At 37.5% G+C, this 22,479-nt stretch overlaps 1 protein-coding gene across 1 annotated transcript in view; it reads right to left on the reverse strand.

Annotated features, from left to right (window-relative positions):
- Positions 1 to 22,479, reverse strand: part of MORC1 (MORC family CW-type zinc finger 1) — a 247,048-nt gene that overhangs the window by 22,815 nt on the left and 201,754 nt on the right. The window contains exons 24-26 of the mRNA XM_070072071.1: positions 6,184 to 6,253; positions 3,623 to 3,689; positions 425 to 568 (exon numbers count right to left, since the gene is read on the reverse strand). Of these exons, the coding sequence (XP_069928172.1) occupies positions 425 to 568; positions 3,623 to 3,689; positions 6,184 to 6,253 (281 nt within the window). The remainder of the gene's footprint in view (positions 1 to 424; positions 569 to 3,622; positions 3,690 to 6,183; positions 6,254 to 22,479) is intronic.

Consider the following 22,479-nt stretch of genomic DNA (forward strand, 5'->3'; position numbering starts at 1 on the left):
GTTTTAAAATTCTTCAAATAACCAATGTCTAAAATGTTAACCTCCACCGGCAAAAAGGAAAACTCTGCTTCCTTCAAGAAGTTCAGTATCTGCAACAACCAAAAAAGACTTTTGAAAAGGCCATGCAAATACCAGGAAAGTCTTAAAAAGGAAAAATAAAAGGAAAATTCAGTAATAATCCTCTAGTACATCCAAAAAAGGACCAACATCCACTATATTGCCAGCCACACAGGAGATGGCAGTTGGTAACTACAGTTCTATTTCAAGGGACCTTTAACCCATGGCATATCTAAAACAGCACAGCTAGAAGGCAAAGCACAAAGTCACTCCACTGAATTGACTTAATAACATTGCTATTTAGTCAGTTGTTACTGCTTAGAAAGGTCAATAAAGCATGTGGAAGCACATTAATATATATCTTTACCTTAAATTAGACATCAGTTTTCTCACTGTTTCTTTGATAGATGTGCTTTGAGAAGACACTGTCAGCAAAGAAATGGTTTTCCAACCATCACTGGCTTTGTGTCCAGAACTTGGACTGAAGTCTTCCACTGGCACACTGAGCAAGCTAAGAGTTATAATTTTAAAAGTAGGAGCCACATTAGATACCAGTAAGTTCAGAAACATTAATATACTCATAAAACAAATGAAACAGTAATGCACAAAAACTAAGGACATAAACACAACACTGAAAATTCCCACGTATATAGTTATATAAAACCAATTCTTAATTAGAGAATTGCTATTTATTATTGTCATGTATTGCTCCAAGGTTTTTGAATAGCCACAATTAAATATAATAGGTGATAATTTATTCTTAACAGTAGTCATGTACCATTTTCCCCTTACTTGTTGAAAGAAATTTTTAAACTAATGTTCTATTTTAGTCTAGGAGAAATGCTCACAAATAAAAAAAGGGACGGAGTCAGTTGAGAGAAATATTCAGTCAACACCTGGAGGAAGAACAAGTGTGATGATCCTGGGGTAGAAAGAACAGGGCTGTTCAAAGAAGAGTGAGAAATTCAGAGCTGTTGGGACAGGGTAAATGGGAAGGAAAGGGTGATAGAAGTCAGGTGGATGGATCACAGATGGCCATAGAGAGAAAACTAGAGTCCTTCAATGCAGTGGGCCCTGTCATTGGATGTTTTCATGCATGGGAGCAAGGTGGATCTGATACAAGTGTTAAAAGGGTATCTGATTGCATCATAGAAAATGACTCTCAGTAAGAATGCAAAGCTTTCAGTATTGTGGGAACAAAATGTACAAGGGGATTGAAGTGGTATAAAATGGGAGACCAAGCTGGTAGGTAGGTGGGGATCAGATCTTGGAGAGCTTTACTGGTCAAATAATAAGGACATTCTTGAATCCTTTCATGCTGACATCCATAAGCAAGATCACCACTAGAGAGAGTTTTCATATTTGTACTGTGAGGGCCCTTTAAAATCGGATAACAGTTTATATCAAATGAAATCTACTTCTACTGTCAACAGTTCTTTGGCATTAATCATACAAACTCTGGCTGATTTTTTGAAGATTAAGAACATTATATAAACTAATGCTTAATTGTCTGTTAAAGAATACTTACATTATATCTGAATGCTCATTAATTATAACCTCATTTATGCCTTTATGCTGAAATTTTACTAAGTCCTTTTAACCATTTAGAGATGCTGGAAATTCGTGCTAGTACTGGGAGTGGAGGGAACATGCGAATCCTCAGAGCACGGGTGATTCCTCTCTGAACCTCTATTCTTCTGTCTAATGTCAAATAATAATAGGACATACCTCAAGCAACTGTACTAATTGAACTAACTGAACAAGATATACAAAGAATTTAGTTCAATGTTTATTAGGCACTCAGTATACAATGAGTAATAATTATTGTAATGATTATCCTTGTCATTACTGCCACTAGCAATGTATTTGATGTATTTGTTTTAGTTGGATCACAGTTCTAACATTCATATTGTATTTATGAGTTAACAGTGATTAAAAAGAAACCCAGAATTTCATAAAGACCTGAAAGCAATAAATGAAATAATATACATACATACATGTGTTTTAAGTTTTTATATGGATCTTAACATTTAATTGCAATTTTAATACATAATTCTAGGTTAAAATACTGGTCATGAGCAGTAATAGCACTGGGGGGAAAATCACATCATTTCTTCAATCAACAAACATCACTGAGTGCTGTTCTGGATACCAGGGTCACAGAGGTGAACAAGGCAGTAACTGCTATCATGAAGTAGTTTAGCTTCTAGTGGAAAATAGAGAAAGGTAGAATGAAGAATGGTAAAAGAAACAGATGAGTAAGTAAGATACTTTAAAAAGCAAAACAGGATGATTTGATGGTGAGAGTATGACTTGTAAGAACTGGGTGGACTGTTTTAGATGGAGCTGTCAGGAAAGACCTTTCAGAGGTATAGAGTTATAAAGACAAAACAAGACTTAAGGAGCTTACACGCAATGGGAAGAGAGTCAGACAATTCCATTTGACTATAAATTGTTGCTCACCATTGTGTATCTGAACATGGTTGGTTGATATTTAACAAATAATTATTAAAGGTAAGCAATTAAAAGAAAGTCTGGTCACTGTGATAGAGGCTTTCTGAATTCTTCAGTTTGCCTGGGAGAGTCAGGGAGACCCCAAAGAAGAGAACACTTGAACTGAGTCTTGAATGTACGGGCAATCGACACTGATATACAAGTTGCAGAGTGCATGTAAGTAAAGAAGGGAGCACAGACCCAGAGACAGAGGAAATGATAACAACAGAACTGAAAGTAATCTGGAACCTCTCAGAAGCCAAGTGGGTGCTGAAAGGAGAGGCAGGAGTGAAGGGGATTGTCCAAACTAAAGATTTTGTAACTTGCCTTAAAAGTGATAGTGACCATGAAAGACTTTTGATTAGAACAGTGAAGTGATGGGGTTTGGGTGTTGGAGTGCCTGACCACTCTCCACCAGCAAGTCTGGGACACCTAAAGCCTCCTTCCTCCACCTTTGTTTTTTCCTTGCCCTTAATTCAATGTGCTCCTATGGAAAAAGGATTTAAATTCAGAGCATAGGATTTGGATTCAGAGAAATGCAATCCGAATTCCTGGAAAGCAGTTTAGATAGGTTTGTAGTAGAGCACAAGAGGTTGTTCCCTTGAAAACATTCTTTTGAGTCTACTGAATGGCCAAAATACTGAGCTGATTTTATTTTAAAAGTGGCAAAATTCTCATGTCAAGAAAATTACAGCAAGAAATGATTACTTTACATGTATGTCTGACAATAATGAGACTCACAGGAAAAAAACTGGTCATGATTTCACAGTCATACTTTATGTGTGACATTTTAAGTTCATTGATGACATTAAAGTCATTTGAATTGGTCACTTGCTGTGGGTAGGAAGTTAATCCTGCTCCATTTTATTGTTCAGAAATTCTCACAAAGGAAAGGAAAATGTTCATTGAAAAGGTGCATTTCTAGTGTTTTGTCTCTGTTGTAAAATTTCATTCCATTCTTAACAGCCCTTGTTGCTATTATTTTCTTTCTTCTTGTATTTAAACATTGATAATTACTTTTCAACAATATAACTGCACTCACTTGGGATTTGTATAATTACAGTCCACTCACCTTTGCTGGTTAGATAATGAAGAGTTTCCTTTTATTTCTGGAGCGTCATTATACAGCTCTTGTTTTTCTTCAAAAGAACATAGACAAAATGAAGACAAACATTTTAATATTCACATAATAATTTGCTCCAGAATAAATGTTCGCTGTATAACTACCTGTTTGATATGGATTTGTACTCAAACCTTCATTTGTAAAACTGAACCAATTTTAAGGCAATTTACAATATATTCTAAACATAAAAATAATCTTTTACATTTTAATTAAGTGTATGTAGTGTATATAATAATCCAAAAGCCTTTATAACTTGTGGTTTTTTTCCTCTTTTGGTAATTTTTAGCTGCCATTTATTACCAATGTATGAATGGTCAGGATTGTTCAGATTGCCCACTCTCACCAGCCTTTGCCAGGGCAATCAACTGTCTTCCCTCTAGCATGTTATTGTCTCCATTTTGGGTTCAGATTCGAAGACATTCAGACAGATCCCATTCAAAAACATGTCTCCAGTAGAGAGAAGAACTCTAGGGCAGGAAGAGTCCTGAGCATTAAATTGGTTTTCATCCTCAGAAATCTCAGAATTACAGAATCAGAGAAGATAATTATTTGTCTTCAGTTCACAGTAAAGCAGCAACTGTATGATCCCTATGAATTGTTTCTGAGTATTGTGGGGACAGTATAAGCAATAAGTCACAATGTGTTCTTCCATTGACCTGTAGAATTCTTTGTTATAACTGCCCTGATATCTTCTTTCACTAAGTAAGTCTTTCTCAACATATTGAAGGCCAAGTAAAACAGTGTGGCAACAAGGAAAGTTTTAGGTTAGGGTAAATGGCTAAGGATATGCCTCACTCCTTTAAGGAAATTTAGAAAAAAGAATGGATGGACAGAGGTTTTCCAAGCACACTGCAGGCATCAGTGGTTTTACTCACTGACTTGAATATCAAATGAAATTTTTAACCCAACAGCCCACTAATCCATAATCACAGTTATTTAAAAATATTTCACAATTTGTTCCTGGCAAACCCAAGATGAATATTTGAAATTAAATACTAATTTTAAGATCAAAATTATATTGACAATTTTCCCATTGCAATTTGGAAATCAAACAGGACCATACTTGAGGGCACAATAATAGTTTGAAATGTCTGTGAAAGAACAGCTTTAAAATTAAGAGACTTGTTCAAAAGAAATCTTGATGGTGGTATCACAAATTATTCTAATTAAGATAAAAAAGAAAAAAGTGTGATTTCTTAGGGGCTGCACTAATAGAGTCAAGCATAGAATTGTGGATAAATAGCTGCTCAGGCTACATGAGCAATAAAGTACGAAGGCAGGAAGAACTTACCACCAAAAGTGAACCAAAAAATGATGACTTGGATTGACTCAAAAAAGGACTGGGCATGATGGAGCCAAATTAGCTGAAATTTGCTAAGGAGACTAAGAATAGCTTTAAAATTTATTTCAGAATAAGAGAATGACAATGAAAATAATGGATATGCGGCTTGGGCCCAATGGCGAAAGGTATAATAATCATGATATTGTAAAACAATCATGATATTCTAAAAATAATAAAAGTCACAACAATCAATAGATACCAGGAAAACAAAACACTTTACATCCAGTTTGTTTCCAGCTTTTTGATCCAAGGAAATTATTTCTGAATTGAGTATTATAAGATGGCAGGGTTTGGTCTTGTGGTATAATAGGTAAAGCTGCTGCCTGCAACTCTGACACCCCACATGGGCACGAGTTTATGTCCCGGCTGCTCCACTTATGATCCAGATCCTGTTAATGGTCTGAGAAAAGCAGTAGAGGATGTCCCAAGTACTTGACCTTCTGTCTCACACACTGGGGATCGGATGAAGCTCCTGGCTAGGCTTCAGCCTGGCCCAGTGCTGGCTATTGCCACCATCTGGGGAGCAAAGCAGCAGATGGAAAGTATCTCTACTCCCCGCCTCAATCTCTCTCTCTCCCTCTCTGTAACTTTGACTTTCAAAATAAATAAATAAATAAATCTTTAAAAAAAATAAAAAAATTTAAGACAGCAACTTTATGCTTTAAAACTAGTCCAAGTCTTTCACCTGAGATATGATATCCCACGGACATGAAGGAACCTATCAGAGCATTTGCTGAACTACTCTTAGAAATCTAAGAGGAACTGAAAAAAAAAATGGGAAAGGGATTAATAGGCTTAAAACAGGGAAATGTTGTTATGGGTTTGAAAAGAGATTCTGAAAATTTTAGATCTGATACCCTCAGTAAAACTCTAGACAGTATTCAAGTGGGAGAGTGACAAAAGTCTTCGAGAATTTCAGACACAGTAGCAGTCTTAGAGGCACTATTCTCCATCAGGAAAAATCTTTCTGCCCTGTCCAAACACATGAGTTGGCAACTCACCCTCTCTCTCTCTCTCTCCTCCTCCCACTTCTGGAACAACACACTTAAAAAAAAAAATCCAGACTGCTAGCAAACTTCTGATCCATACCTCAGGCTGTCACATAACCATATTAAAAATGCCTCAAATATTACAGCTAATATACATAACTTCAATGCTTTTTGTTTACCTTTGTTTATAAGAGGAAGTTCCTTTTTTTCTTGCTTCAGTGAAACATCAGTGTCACTTTCATTTAAAACCTGAAAAACAAGATATTTCTTTAAAACTGTACAAAACACAGTGCCCATTATAAGCTGAGCAAAGACCTTCAAGAGCAGTGCCCACATCAGTGGAAAGAGATCATAACATTACCAGTGGCAGAGTTACTGTGTATGATGAAAGCAGAGAAGGGAACAAGCTGTACATACAGCTCAAGGATGACTGCATCATTTCTGTCATGTTTACTCCTATCATTTCTTTAAAGGGATTTTTACGTTTCTATCAATATTTGTACAGATATTTTAAAAACCAATGTTCTTACATGGCTGTAACAATGTCTCCAACTAATTAGTCAAGTCTTGGATTCCCCAGGAACCACCCATGGAGCCTCCAGTCTCCTGAAGGAGCTGATCATCCCTGATTGTTGCAAGGGTTTGCAGAGTGGCAGTTAACATCAGTGCAATGAGAGCTTTGGGGAGGTGGGATCTGGGCCCTGAAGCATGATGGGTCAGAGAATGCAGAGAAGGATGAGTTTACTTGGAGTATTGGAGGACAGGACATCTCTTCCCACATAATCCTAGGGACACTGCATAAAAGTGGCTATGGAGCCTTAATGCATGGAATGCAGGAGCCAGGAATGCTGGTGGCACCTGCAGCAAGGGGGTGTGCATGTGAGATACAGGACTTGGGGTCGGGGCAAAGAGGGTGGAGGCAGTGGGAGGTGTGCTGTCACTTTGGGAGTCCTGAAAAACTCATTTTATAAAGCTCACATGAAAGAACATAAAAGAAACTCACACTGTGGGAACATGCTTCTTTTTTTTCTTCTTAATGTTTATTGAAATACAGTATACATACCAGAAAATGCACATACATATACAGATAAATGAATTTTTTGTCATCTGACCACACTCAAATTAAGAACAAAGAAATGTAGGGACTGCGCTGTGGCATAGCAGGTTAAGCCGCTACCTGCAGTACTGGTATCCCATATGGGTGCCAGTTCAAGTCCTAATGGGGGAAGGAGGGAGGGAGGAAGGGAGGGAGAGAGAGAGAGAGAGAGAGAAATGTGTGTTTCTACCCTTCAGGAAAAGGACCCCACACATGCTCCCTTGGTGTATTATGTAAAATGGCAAGAAGGTAGAAGATGGGATGAAAAAAAAAAAAAATGGAGAACTAAGGTCTAAGGCAAAAGCTCCGGTCTGCTGCTTGATCCTGAAAACAGGCCAAAACACAACCATGTCCTTCATCTCTCTCTCCGGTGTAAGGTGAGTTGTCACCTTTTATAAGCATTCTCATGCTCATCCCTCATCCTTCACCTTTCAGGCCCCCAGAACCTGCTAAACAAACATGGTACGGACAGGATGTCAACACTCCCCCCCCCCCCCGGGAAACAAAAGGCATATTTTTATATAGCATTCTGGAAACTGTGCTCCTTCAGACAGAAGGTTAAATGGGCACACATGTAGCCTAGCAACAGAGCAACTGTGAAGCTATCTATCATTGCTATGTTCTATTTCACCCAAATCAAAAGAAAAAAAAAAAAAGCCTTGTGGGTATGAGATAATAAAACCACTTGTAAGCTACTTCTGTCTTTTTCAAAGTATGTTATATTGTAAGTGCATGCTCCAAGAAGTAATCAAAATTCATACTTCATAAAATTTAGTTTTCTGATGTGCAGATACATAATGAAAGTCTATATGATATTGTGTCTTCAATTTTGTACTAAATATTTTTGACTAGTTATTAAGCAGGATAGATTATTTTCCACATGATTTAATAGTGACCACAAAATACATTTATGAAAGGAACTACTTAATGCCTTTTTTATAACCATTTTGTAATAATCCATGATGATCCTATGTAAGATTTCTTGATTTTCTTTTCTAACTTCTTATGTAATCAGAAGAGATGAAATTATCCAAGATTTAAAAAAAATGAGAATGCTCCAAGCAGAGAACTTTTGTTGTGTTTTTAACAGAGTCTCATGAAATTAATTATTTTTGCATCCTATTATTTAGTTCTTTGCTTTGAGTTCTGCCTTGCAGGTGTTTCCATTAGTATTAGATAAAGTCCCTCATCCCCAAAATTGTACAAAGCTTTACCATTTCAATTGCAAGACATACTTCTTTTTATTTTCTGTATTTGCTTCTTTGGATTGAAAGCACATGCAGGTTCAAATGATTTTTGGATAAGCTGTTTTTATCCTACATGATTTCCTTTAAATAGTGTTTAAACAATGTTGTATAAATATTATAGGACGTTTCCTTCTAGACCATTGAAGTTGTAGCTTTTAGGGTCTGAATTTTTTCAAACTGATACAAGACACAGAGTTCTCCTTTCAATGACATTGTTTGTATATTTTGGTCCATCTGACACAGCTTTCTTCCATACATTAACTCATTTCATTATGAAATTTTTCTTCAGCTAAGGCTCAACTGTGTTTCATTCTCTGCAGTTCGGGGATATCTCTTTTGTAAGATTTTGTATCTAAATCATGAAACTGATAGCACCTCCCACACTGTAAATGAGATTATAGTTAAGTCTTAACATGAGCTTTAAGACTCTTCAATTAAAATTATGTTAACAATGAGCAGGGTGTGATTTGTCAGTTCTCCAAGGGATGCATGCAATGGATCAGCATAATACCACATGCAAGTTTGTAAAGTATCTATTTAAGAAGATAAATAAATTACAAATAAGTCAGATAGAGGGGGAGAAAAGAACATATCACAGGCAGGTGTTTAAAACATCTCATTCAATTCTTGGTAAGGAAATTTCAGCGCAAGATGGCACTGCTTCATTTGATTTCTTTCCTCCTGTATCTTTGCCTTGCATTCTCACCCCGAGCACTTATTATCAAGGACACTTTATGTTTATATTCTTCCATAGTTAACACTATGTTCTAGGCCACTTCCCTTCACTAATTCATTCATTCATACTACCTATTTTACCTATTCATCTTGTCTATTGTCTGAACCCACAGCAGACTGGAAGCTCCATGGGGGCAGGGATATTATCTGTTTTGTCTTCCCCTGCTGAATATTTGATGTCTAAGAATATAACATGGCAACATTCTCACAGGACCACAGAAAGTAAAAAAGCAAGTCATGAAAATACATATGTGCTGTTGACAGTGGTAGTGGAAACAGTGTGCACACTACAGTGCAAATTGGATAAACATTAAAGGAAAAGGCTTGGGTTTACATCTCTCTCTCTCTCCACACCCCATCCTTACCTTCTTCCCTCCTTCCCAATCTCCTTCCCGCCCTCCTCCCTCTTTCTTATTTTTCTTCACAGAATTTATATCACCTGATATTATATAGAGTAAATAGTCCTAATCCGAAATTCTGTGACTAGAAGTGTTTCAAATTTCTGATTTCTGTAGATTTGGAGTATGTGCACATATATAATGAGATATCTTGAGTTGGGATTCAAGTAAAAACATGAAAATCATTCATTTCATATATAACTTATACACACACATACACAGTATAAATATATACTACATTTTACATATTATTAAGAATATATATACTATTCCAAATAATTTTATGTATTAATAAAAATTTACAGAACTGTCAGATTTGTGGTATCATATCAGTGCTCAAAAAGTTTTAGATTTTTGAGCATTTCAGGTTTCCAGATTTGAGATAAAGGATACAGAATCCCCTAGTATATATTTATCTTTTATTATCTCTTAGGGTGTTAGAAAACAAGGATATCAGAAAGCCTACAGTGGAATGAGAGAAGGGATGAGCAGTGGAAGTCAAAGTCTCAAAAGATGTAGAGTCAGGTTGTCTAGGGCCTTGGGAGGTCACAATAAGAACGCTGAATTCTGTTCTAAGTGTGAGTAGAAGTCACTGAAGATTCTGAGCAGGAGAATGGTATAATCTGACCTATATTTTACATGGAATATTTAGTTTTGTAGACCATGGTGGACAAGAGAAACAGTGTGATCATTTAGAGGACTACTGCTATTGTCTTTATTAGTAAGGTAGTCTTAGTGGTAGCTGCAGAAATAGTAAAATAAGCTCTATGTGTAAAGACTGATTCAACTATACAGTAGAAAAAAAAAGAAATCCTGTCGTTTGCAACAAAATGGATGCAACTGAAAACCTTTATACTTAGTGAAATAAGTCAGTCCCAGAAGGCAAATACCATATGTTTTCCCTTATCTATGCCAATAGAGTACCTAAAAGATAATCAATAGATGTGAAATTGATGCTTTGTGATGGGATAATTTTGAATAGCCCTTGTCTTGACTGTTGAGGAGCAGTACTTTTTTTCCATACTATTTGCTGTACTCTTTACTTAGTGTAGCGTTGATCTTATGAGTATAAAATTAACTGAAAATAGATGTTTGTAAGAAATAAGACTGGGAATAGGAGAGGGAAGGAAGCATGGTGGGAGTATGGGAGGGAGTGAAGTAGGGAGAAAAGAATCACAGTGTTCTTAAATTTGTATATATGAAATGCATGAATCCTGTATACCTTAAATAAAAGGTTTTCAGGTTTAAAAAAAAAAGGCAAAATAAAAACTTTAGACAGACCGTGGCTTTTTCTAAAACAAAAACAAAAACAAAACAAAACAAAAAAACTGGTTCACCAAGATTGATTCATGAGTTGAATGTAGAGTATGAAAGATGATTTCTTCCAGGTGATATTTAGGTTTTAGTCTCAGTAACCCTGAATGATGGTGCCATTTATTAGTTGAAGAAGCATAAACACTTGTATGTCTCTTAAAATTCATTCCTTTCTTAATTTCTATAGCATTCCATGTCTCCACTCTCCTTAGGTAATTTATTCTTTTTCTGTCTACTCTGAATACCTCAATGAAACTATTAAAATTTCAAGTATTTAAACTATTCCATTTTATGGATTCATCAGCATCAGGAACCCTTGGCTCCAGTCTCTTTCCTAGCGAGCTCATGACACACTTGAATACTCTGTTGAAACTTCAAATCCTCACTCCTACCTTTGTATACTTAAGATTCTTCTCATCAATTCTCCTTTTCCTGTTTACAGCACCATCTTTCTTGCTGCTTGCTACCTAAAATTACTTTCATTAGTCTTCCACACTCCCTTACCAACTTGTGCTATTTGTCCTCCAAAATTTCCTATTTTCCTTCTTTTATGCTACAACTTAGGCAACAGTGCTCTATTTTTTTCTTTTTTGTTGTTGTTTTTGGTCTTTAATATTTTTCTTTCCAGTCTAAGCCATTTAATAATCTGATTATTTTAAACAAAATCTTCCTAATTAGATATCCTTTCTCAAAATCTTCACATGGGTCTTTTCTATTTCAGGTACAAACTCCTTATTTGGCCTTCAAAGTTTTTCCTCAAAGGATATACTGTTAGTATTTCTTAATCATCCTCTGTTATAAAAACATTGCTCTTCAGATTTACCTATACACACTATAGATACTCCTGTTTGCACACTTTTACCCATGTGATAGATCTACCTGGAATACCTTCTCTCCTTTCACCCTTTCTTAAAAGTTTCCCCACATTTAAAGACAAGTGTAAGTCCTACTCATTCCAAGATCTTTTTCCTGCAGTACATATTGATTTTTCCTATTAACTTAGTGTTAATAATTGCTAATACAGTCTATTTTTGCTATTCTGTTTTAAATGTGTGCATGCATGTATACATTTTATTTATTTCCATTTTTATTTGAACTGCAGAGAAAAAGAGAAAGATACAGATAGAGCTATTCAATCCACGGGTTCACTCCACAAATGGCCTCAACGGTTAGGCTGTGATAAGCTAAACCCAGAAGTCTGGAACTCTATCTGAATTTCCCATGTGGGTTGTAGAACCCCAGGCACTTGAGCCATCACCCGCTAATCCCTGGGGGCAGGAAGTGCGATGGTGAGGTCATGAATAGGAAACTGGATTGGAAACAGAGGCAGGACTGCACTCCAAGTGGTATCTTAACCACTGGACCAAATGCCCAGCCCTATTAGTACTATTCTTTTTAAAGTTACTATTGTTAATAGCTCAGCATCTTATCTGTGTGATCCAGATAAGACTATGATCCTATAGCAGTCTTGATTCTTCCTATAACACTTCAAAGCAAAACTCAAAACCAGTTTCAGCTTCCCAAACAAATGGAACTCTGCCAAGCATTAAAGAGTATACAGATTTTAATGCTGGGCTAGCTGACTCTGCCCCTTGCTGCCCAATGTGGCCTCCTCAGTTCTGCAGCTCCAGGCAGCTCCATGTTTCCTTCTTTGGGGATTACCTTGTTCCCATTACCCACACAAGGTCATTCTTTAGCTCTCTCTCTTCTTCCTCAAAGCAAGTTTATTCTCTCAATTTTCATTCTAGAATAAAGGTTTAATTTGCCTTCTTTTAAATTACTGAAGAGGCTTCAAAATTTTTGATAACACACATAATTATTTTCATTCTATAACAAAGAATCACATTAAAACAACCTTAAGAGTAGGTGATATTGTTATTTCTATTTTATATATAAGAAAACAGAAGTGAATACAATTGATAACTGGCACATAGGTTTGAATTTGAACCTGAGTCAGTCCATCAGTGAGCAGAATGTGCTCTATAACATACTGCTGCTTCATGGTTTTAAAGAATTATCAAATTTTCCTGTTTCTTCAGGATAAGGGTCATTATTTTTGGGGTGTTACTCATCATCTTTGTTATGGTAGTTCAATAAATTTGTCTTGACTATTTGGCTCATAGCTGCTGGTAGTTTACACACTGGTTCTTGAATATTTAGATTCATGGCAAGTCACCCACAAGATTTTCCTTTTTATTTTTCTGTCTATCTGTAAGTATGTTTGGATAGCAGATAAATGATATTGTAGATGGTAAGGATAAACAATTTTCCTCCAAAGCTCTTGCGTAAGCTCTGGTTTGTATCTTAATAACTGATTGCCAGTGAAATTTCTGGTACTGTTAGTAATGATGACAGCATTATACAGATTCATAAAGAAACAGTGATTGCATCATCAAACAGTAAAGTTTACCAATAAATATCCTGCTTTTAAAACTAAGGCAACTTCAATAATTTGTAATTATGTTATTGCAGTATCAATGAGCTTTCCTATTTAAAAAATTCTGTTAGGAGTCAGAAAAATGATGTTTATTTGATGTGAAAGCAGCCAATTTACAGACTGGCTGTGCAGATCATCTGCTTTAGTTCTTTTTATTTAAAAGCTACATTTAGGTTACTTATTCACATTTTCATTCTCAATGTCATATAATACTAATGCTCGAACAAGACACTTGTAGTTGCTTTTTTGTTGTTGTTGTTGCTTGTTTGGTTTTTGGCCACCACAAAGCAGAAATCTAGGCTTTGGAACCCATAAGTTCTTCCAGATGTTCTTTGGTTTTGTAACTGACTTTGGAGGCCATGTCAATGATCCTAGAACGCTCTGACTCCTTCTCTGAGTTGGAATAAGCCTCTTTCAAAACATGCCCCAAACAGCTAATCAGGTGCAAGTGGTGAAGAACTGACTGTTCATTCCTTTAGTCACATTCCTTTCTTGAGCTCCAGAAAGTACCACATTCTGTGCTAAGCACCAGAGGTTGTATCTTTCATAGTAAATACCAGAGACTCCACTGCCAAACTTAAAATACTCCTGCTAATGGTGATTTGGCCATCAATTTTGTAAAAATGTCTACAGATTGGGATAATGAAAGAAAAATTCCTCTGCTATTCTGCTCTTGAGGCTTCTTACAAGTCAAAATGAATACATGAATAAATACAAACAAACTGGCTACAGAGGACAAAAGGGCTAAAGTCAGTTTAATCAAAAGGCTGTACTGACCCTGGTTATTAAACAAGCAGATCTAGTAAAACCTTAAACAACCACATCAAAGATATGCTTTCATGTTTTAGAAATCTGAATTTGACTCTGATGATTCAGAATAGTACCAAAAAGACTATTATAATGAAATATAAAAAACACTGATGGTCAATATTTAGGAAAAAGGTAATTGTTTCATTTTACAAATGGAAAAATTGTACAAAATCAATGTGGAATATGTGTTCCTCCACCAAGGTGAACAGAAGTGGGCAGATGTAATAAAAAGTACTTTCATCATTCTGTCTTAGATCTCAACAAGTCATTCCTGCACAGCTTCTCAACTTCAGTCTTCTCAAATTGAGTTTCCTTCAAATTGACCATTTGCTTTCCCATCCATCTGTCATGGTCTGGCAACTGAATTTTCTCAGTTGCCTTTCAGAACAGATCCCTTAGGATGGTTAGTCTGTACAGTTGATTCATATTTCTCATCTGGTGATATAACTAGAATGAATATTGCTTACTTCTTGGATAAAATGCTTAGTAATTTAGTCCTATTGCTTAATTTTCATTTTTATTGATTCTACTAAGTGTAAGTACAGTAACAGCTAGTCAGACTATATCGTTTGGAAGGGCACATTTCGTGGGTGGTATGAAGCTCATATGCCAAATTGTTGCCTAGAGTAAAGTTGCACTGCCAATTTATCACATAGCAGTGCACAGGGGTTTTAACTGACTTTAGACAAACCCTTAATTACACAGTCCCACAGGAACTCCAGTAGCAGCAGAACTGTAGCAACATTTACCCAGACACTGACCCTTCTGACCAAGGCTGGCACACCTATATAAGAAGCTACAGAAGAATTTCCACTGCTTACCCATCTAGAATTAACAAAGACAAATCTGAACTTTACACACAGATTTGGAAATGACTGAGACAGAAAATATTGCAGAATATCAAGTATTCATAGCAAGAGAGAGCAGGATACTGTGATGAGCATGGAAAACAAGAACTTACAAGATGTTTTCTGGAGGCCAAATGGAAAATGATACCAGCTTATGGAAATAGTTGTGGGAAAGGTTATGACCACAACAGTTGATTGCATTACTAGAGTGATAACCTGGACAAGGAAAAGACTTTCTTTTCCTGTAGCCAGGATTAGTGAATACTAGAAGGAGATAATCCTGATGACTATTATGGGACTCTAGCTTGACTAGAAGGAGAAGAGTCAGGTCTTAAACAGAAAAGAAATGCACTGTATAGTAAAGATTTGCAATGGATGGCATGGGTGCATGGCACAGCAGTTAACGTTGCTTGGAATACCCTCATCCCATATAGGAATGCTAGTTTGAGTCCTGACTACTCTGCTTCTCATTTAGCTTCTTTTTTAAAAAAAATTATTTCACAGGTAGAGTTACAGACAGTGAGAGAGAGAGAGACAGACAGAAAGGTCTTCCTTCCGTTGGTTCACTCCCCAAATGGCCGTCGTGACCGGCTCTGCGCCAATCCGAAGCCAGGAACCAGGTGCTTCTTCCTGGTCTCCCACGCGGGTGCAGGGGCCCAAGGACTTGGGCCATCCTCCACTGCCCTGCTGGGCCACAGCAGAGAGCTGGACTGGAAGAGGAGCAACCGGGACTAGAACCCGGCACCCATATAGGATGTTGGCGCCGCAGGCGGAGGATTAACCAAGTGAACTACGGCACTTGCCCCATGATGTAGCTTCTTGCTAATGTGCAACCTGGGGGGCAACAGATGATGGCTCAAGAGCTTGAGGTCCTGCCACCCATGTGGGAGACCTGGATTCGGTTCCAGGTTCTTGGTTTCTGCCTGGTCTAGCCCTGCATATTGCTGGCATTTTGGGAGCAAATTAGTGGTTGGATTTCTGTGTGTGTGCAAAGGAGTGAGGGAGAGATTTGTTCCTGTGTATGCATGTGTATGTGCCTTTTAAATAAAGTGGAAATAAATAAAAATGTTTAAAAAAGACTTATGGTTGAAAACAGGCATTATAAGACAAAGAAAAGTTAGTTTAATCTGGGCAAGAAAGGGCTAATACACTGATCTTTTAAGGTGTATTTAAGATTCTTGGCTGGACATGCCCTTCTGCAGAACTTTGGAAGCCTGACTAAGGCAAAACACTTAATTTCAGTTAAGGTAATATGAGGGAACTTGAAAAGCTTTTTGGAAAATGGGATTAAACAATGTTTATTTTGGTGCACAAAATTTTTGAAAGCCATGCATAATTTTTTTCAAAATACATATTCTCCATGAGCTTTTATAAACATTTTTTTAAGATTTTATTTATTTATTTGAGAGGTAGAGTTAAACACAGTGAGAGGGAAAGACAGAGAGAAAGGTCTTCCATTTTCTGGTTCACTCCCCAAATGGCCGTAACAGCCAATCCGAAGCCAGGAGCCAGGAGCTTCTTCCCAGTCTCCCATGCAGGTGCAGGGGCCCAAGGACTTGGGCCATCTTCTACTGCTTTCCCAGGCCACAGCAGAGAGCTGTTATTGGAAGAGGAGCAGCCGGGAGTAGAACAGACGCCCATATGGGATGCTGGCGTCGCAGGCGGGGGATTAACCTACTGCACCACGGCGCCGGCCCCTCTCCATGAACTTTTTGTAGATGCGTTGTACATATGTGTATCTTGAAATTCTTATGCCCGAGTAAAACATATTTGTGCACATCAATTGGCCTCAGTAGAAGGGGCTGTCTGAATTAATGTAGGTGACAGTTGAAAGGTGGCAGTCATAACGAGGTGTGGTTAAGAAAGTGGGAGTTTATGTCAAACATCCAGGGTTCAAAGAAACGTAACAGTGTCACTTTGCAAGTTTTACTTTCCCAGTTGCCAAACAGGGAAGGAAAGAAAACTGAGCCCTCAGGTTTTTAAGTTTTGGGTGAGATGATACCTGGAAAACAGTACCTGAACTTCATCATGGCCACATGGAAAGAGAAAAGACTAATAACTTCACTAAAGCAGACCTGTCTATCCCTTCCAACACAGACACACACATACACACGAATTTCAGGACAATCCAGTTTTACAAGGTCAGAGATAATAAATTTGGATCACACTAGATTGGTTCACATGGCAGCAAGAAATGTCGCTATACTAAACAAGACTGTGAAAAATAATGAAGAAGTTTGCTGTAGTACAGACTGACAGTCCCAAACCAAATGTCTCCAAAGGTCCAACTGAGAGGCTATCTAGGACATTTTGAAAAGGATTAAGATGTCTTTTGTAAAAAAAAAATCCCATTATTTTCATGACAATTTTTTAATCTCTAGTAAATGCCTGGAGCTTTAACTGAATCTCTGTTGGAAACTTTCACATCTCTAAATCATGTGCAAAGTCTTACGAAGAACATTCTATTCTCACTGTATGGTCTTTGAAAATGAATGACCTACAAAGGCTAAAAGGGCAAGTATAAATTAATATCAAACAGGAAAAATGCCATGGAAGTGACACTACAATGAATATGACCAGAAGCAAATGGAGATAAGGTCAAATCAGGCCTAACACCACTTGAATGGCTTGGGAGCACATTAAGTGTGACGCATTATATAGAAAACAAAGATTATCCCACTGGAAAAGAAGAAACAAAAGAATATGACTTTTAAAAATAGCTACAATAGATCACAGGCCTTGGTGTAAAAGTAATAGGAAGAGCAAAGAATCTAGGGGAGAGTAGGAGGAAGAAGTTAGAAAAACAGATCAAACTGTTCTAACACTGAGCCACACGAGCGAGTTAATATTGGAGTATAAGTGATCATATGGCTGGCAACATTAAATATAAATCTGAAAACTAATCAGCACTTTACATTTACATTAACATTTCACTTGAAATCACACAACTGTCAGTGTAAGAGCCAGAATGAAGGAGCTGTGGCTGAAAACTCAAGAGAGAAATAAAGTATCCTCATACGAAAAAAAAAATCCTTTACAAAAGCAGACTGACATTATCAGCACAGCAAAATAAAACAACGTGCCTGTCAGAAGGGAGTGTTCTCCTGACAAAATGAGAAAACACAGCTATACGGCAGGGTTCCCTAAGCCAGTGCCCTTTTAATGTTACAGATGCATGGGTAACATCACCCTACTCATCCCTGGTGGGGAGGTGGACACAGCAGTCTGTCTTAGTGGAAGAAAGCCTTTTAAATATTCAGGTTCCTGGCTTACCAGTGGCTGTTGGGCTGTAATTCACTAACCCAAGCAATAGGCAGAAATGAATGTGCTTTCCAGTTACTGATGCTGACTTCATTTTAAACAACTAAACTATCATTATTCTACTAAACAACAGTATCATGAATTTGGATAAGGAGAAATCATCCCTGTGAGACAGATTTTCTTCCATGTCCTGAACACATGGCATTTCTGAGTCTATTACAACCAAAAATAAGGCCCTGGATCCCACATCCAGTAAATTCACCAAAACAGTAAATGCCACCTCGGGAGGTACAGGAGAAGGTATCCTGTGTGGTGACTAATTGTTCTTCCCAAATGACATTTCCTGCACTGAGCACCTTCCTGCTTTAAATTTAACAGGCACCAAGTCAAAATGCAAGCATGAGTGCATGCCCAGCACTCTTGTGTGCTATAATTGGAAGGCAACTGGGAAGGAGTCAGGGGTTAAGCAGAATCTTCTTTTAATTTCTTAGTTTAGGAGAATAAAGACAGACAAACATTCAGAAGCAATTATCTCCTACCTGAATTATTGCAGCTGCAGCCCAATAGAGAAACTACTGTGCATCTCTGGATTATGCATATTCATCAAGTTAATTAGACACCATAAGTTTGAAAACAGACTTCCTGCTATGTTCACAGAAACACAAATAATTCATACCATATGCATATAATAGTAAAGTAAGAACTTGAGAGATATTACATAAAAAGACAACAATATTTTTAATATAAATGTCACATCTGATTCATGGAAAAACATTTCCTTAGAGAGGTGACAAACTAATGGTTACATGAAAAACACACAAAGACTTTGAAGAGTCTGCAAAGCAAACAGTGACGAGTAATATTTACAGGTATACCAAACTTTGCTTCAAAGAGGTAACAAGCAGTGGCATTATTTACAACACTGGCTGCAATTCCATCTTTCTAGCCCCTGATTAAATGTTGACCATTTCCTTCTGAAAATGTTTCAGTGTTTATATTCTTTACAGCCTGGATTAAAGTTTTTTTCTATCCTATTTACAAAAATCATCTTAGACCTTTTCAACATCCTTTCAATCATTCTTAAAACAACTATAACTTATGGATGAAATGATGTGATGCCTGGGAGCAATTGAGGTAGGAAGATGAAAAATGACTGACCATGGGTTAATAATAATTGGAGTTGGGGAAAAGGCACCATTGAGTGTATCACATTTGAAATTTCCCATAATGAAAAATTATAAAAACAAAAGTTTCATTATGGTCATTCTATGACCCTTATGACAAAATTTTCTGTTAGTAAGCATATAAACTAAATTAAAGTTAGAAGAAATTATAAGCTGAAAATGGCAGAATAGATAGGGAGCTTATTGCTCTAGTCTGGGGGAAAATAGTTTAAAAAAAAGTGGAGCGAGTGCAATCTCAGGGAAGAGTTAGGGGGAAAAGTGAAGTGGAAATTCCATGCAAGTTAGAAGGACGCTGTGGATCTACATGGAGGGTCTGGATGCACACCACAGACACGAACACAACACAGGACCCCAGCAACAGAATGGAAGAAATTATTTACAAACTATGCAACTGATAAAGGATTAATATCCAGAATTTATAAAGAGCTCAAGAAACTCAACAACAACAAAACAAACAATCCAGTTAGTAAATGGGCAAAGGACATACGGGCATTTTTCAAAAGAGGAGATCCAAATAGCCAACAGACATGCACAAATGCTCAGGATTACTAGCCATAATCGGAATGCAAATCAAAACCACAATCTAGTTTCACCTCACCCCCATCAGAATGACTTCCATAAAAATATCAACAAACAACAAATGCTGGTGAGGATATGGAGAAAAAGGTACCCTAATCCACTGTTGGTGAGAATGTAAACTGGTGCAGCCACTGTGAAAGACAGTATGGAGATACCTCAGAAATCTGAATATAGACCTACCATATTATGCAGTCATCCCACTCCTAGTAATTTACCCAAAGGAAATAAAATCAGCATATGAAAGAGTTAACTGTATCCTCATGTTTACTGCAGCTCAATTCACAGTGGCTGAGATATGGAATCAACCCAAAGGCCCATAAACTGATGACTTGATAAAGAAATTATGGAGTATGTACACCATGGAATACTATACAGTGGGAAAAAATGAAATCCTGTCATTTAAAACAAAATGAATGCAACTGGAAAACCTTTACTTAGTGAAATAAGCCAGTTCCAAGAAGATAAATATCATGTGTTCTTGATCTGTGGTAACTATGGAACACCTAAAAGGTAATCTATGGATTATCAAAAAAGATGTGATGACTTTGAACAGCCCTTGTCTTGACTGTTGAAGTACAGGGTTTGTTTTTTTTTTATACTATTTATGAACTCTGTACTTAGGGTAGGATTAATCTTATGTGTATAAAGTTAACTGAAAATAGATCTTAGCAAAAAATAAGAATGGGAATAGGAGAGGGAGGAGGAAGAAGGGTGAGAGTGCAGGTGGGAGGGAGAGTAGAGTGGGAAGAATCACTATGTTCCTAAATTTATATTTATGAGATGCATGAAGTTGTATACCTTAAATAAAAGGTTTCTGGGAAAAAGGGAAGTAATTATATGCTCATTGGTTCACATATAATTTAAATCTAATCCACAATTTTAAATAGCATATTGGGGTACCTTCCCTGTAGAAATGTAAAATGAGGTCAGGCTCTTTTCTAAACACTGTCACTTAGATTATCAAATCAAAAATATCAACCTCTATTTAGGTTACTGTAGTTACTCTAATGTAGCATGAACTGTAACTATAAGACCACTGTAAACAAGGTAAAAAGAGAATTGTAATGAGTGACAAAAATTGTACTGCTATAAAAGAAAATACCAAATTTTTCCTGACATTAGGTTCTAAGTTCTAAGAAAACTTCTAACATTTTTTAATTATACAAAGGACACGATGTAGCATAATGGATAAGTATTTAATTCAACTTGACAAATGAATTGCTATGCATATGGTCAGTCCTTGAGTCAGTCCTTGCTAAACATCAAAGGATTTTGACTTTAGGCTTGGTGAAGATAAAGTGAATGTAGGATTCAGATATGTAAATCTTTGACAGAAACTATCAGGTTAAAATCACAGATACCTTATGTAAGTGGAAAGCATACCCTTGTTTGATGAATAGACTTTTCTTAACAGGTCTTTGGCAGCGGCCTACTATACATCAACTCAGAATTACACTTTCTAGTGATAATTTTTATCATGAATTACAGGAAAGTTCAGATGCTTCAGAGTTAGGCCTGCAGTCTAGATGATCTTCAAGTTACATATACATAATTTTATGTACTTACATATATATTATATTTCCATGGTAACAAACATGAAAAGGGCACAAGTACTAGGGGTCAGGAAATATAAGTTCCAGTTATATCTGTTCTATTTTATGTAGTCCTGAGAATGTAACTAAATTTTCTGAGTCTTGTTTTTCTTTAAAAAAAAAAAAAAAAAAAAAAAATAGCCAGCGCCGCGGCTCACTAGGCTAATCCTCCACTGTCGCTCCCCCTCTTCGTGGAGGAACGACACTGAACCCTGCGCTGTTCTTTTCGTCTGCTCGGCCCTCCCCGGGTTTGCTGCTGGTTCTTCCCGGGTTGGCTACTATCCCTTCCACCTCCGTGGAAGGGCAGTTCCCCCTGGCCACATTCCCCACTTCCGCAGGGGAGCGGCACACCGCCGGCCGGCTTTTTCGGGGGCTGCACGGGTTCCCTTAGATGTTCCCCATAGATGTTCCTGGTGCATGCCGTCTCTCTCCTCCTTTATAGTCCTCCTCCGCCAATCCTAACTCGGCTGCCCACACGCCGAGTACGCTGCTCTCCAATCAGGAGCAAGTCCTACAGTTTATTAGTTGAACTGGAGGCAGCTGTGCGGAAGCTGTTTACTTCTCTCCCAGCGCCATATTGTGGGAGAGCAGATGCATAGAATAAGTCTTAATTCGAGTAACTTAGTCTAGTCCGGATTGCTCCCCACAGATCCCCCTTTCTTTTTATTTTTGGCGTTGATACGCGCCTGTCTTCGGTGTCCCGCGGCACACACTCTGCTCTACTTGCTAGAGTTGCCACAGGCTCTTACAAGTCCTATCAATCAGGAAAACCGAATCCGGATCCTCTCTTCGCCATGTTGTGAGGAGGTTTTTAGGCGCTGATGCGTGCCTGTGTTCGGTGCCCTGCAGCGCATGCTCTGCTCTGCCTGCAGGGGACTTACAAGACCTATCAGGCAAACCGAATCCAAGCCTTCTCATTGCCTTATTGTGGGGGAGACTTATTAGTGTTGGTTTGTGCCTATCTTCGGTGACCT

This window comes from Oryctolagus cuniculus, chromosome 4 (genome assembly GCF_964237555.1).
Source record: "Oryctolagus cuniculus chromosome 4, mOryCun1.1, whole genome shotgun sequence".
Taxonomy (NCBI): domain Eukaryota; kingdom Metazoa; phylum Chordata; class Mammalia; order Lagomorpha; family Leporidae; genus Oryctolagus; species Oryctolagus cuniculus.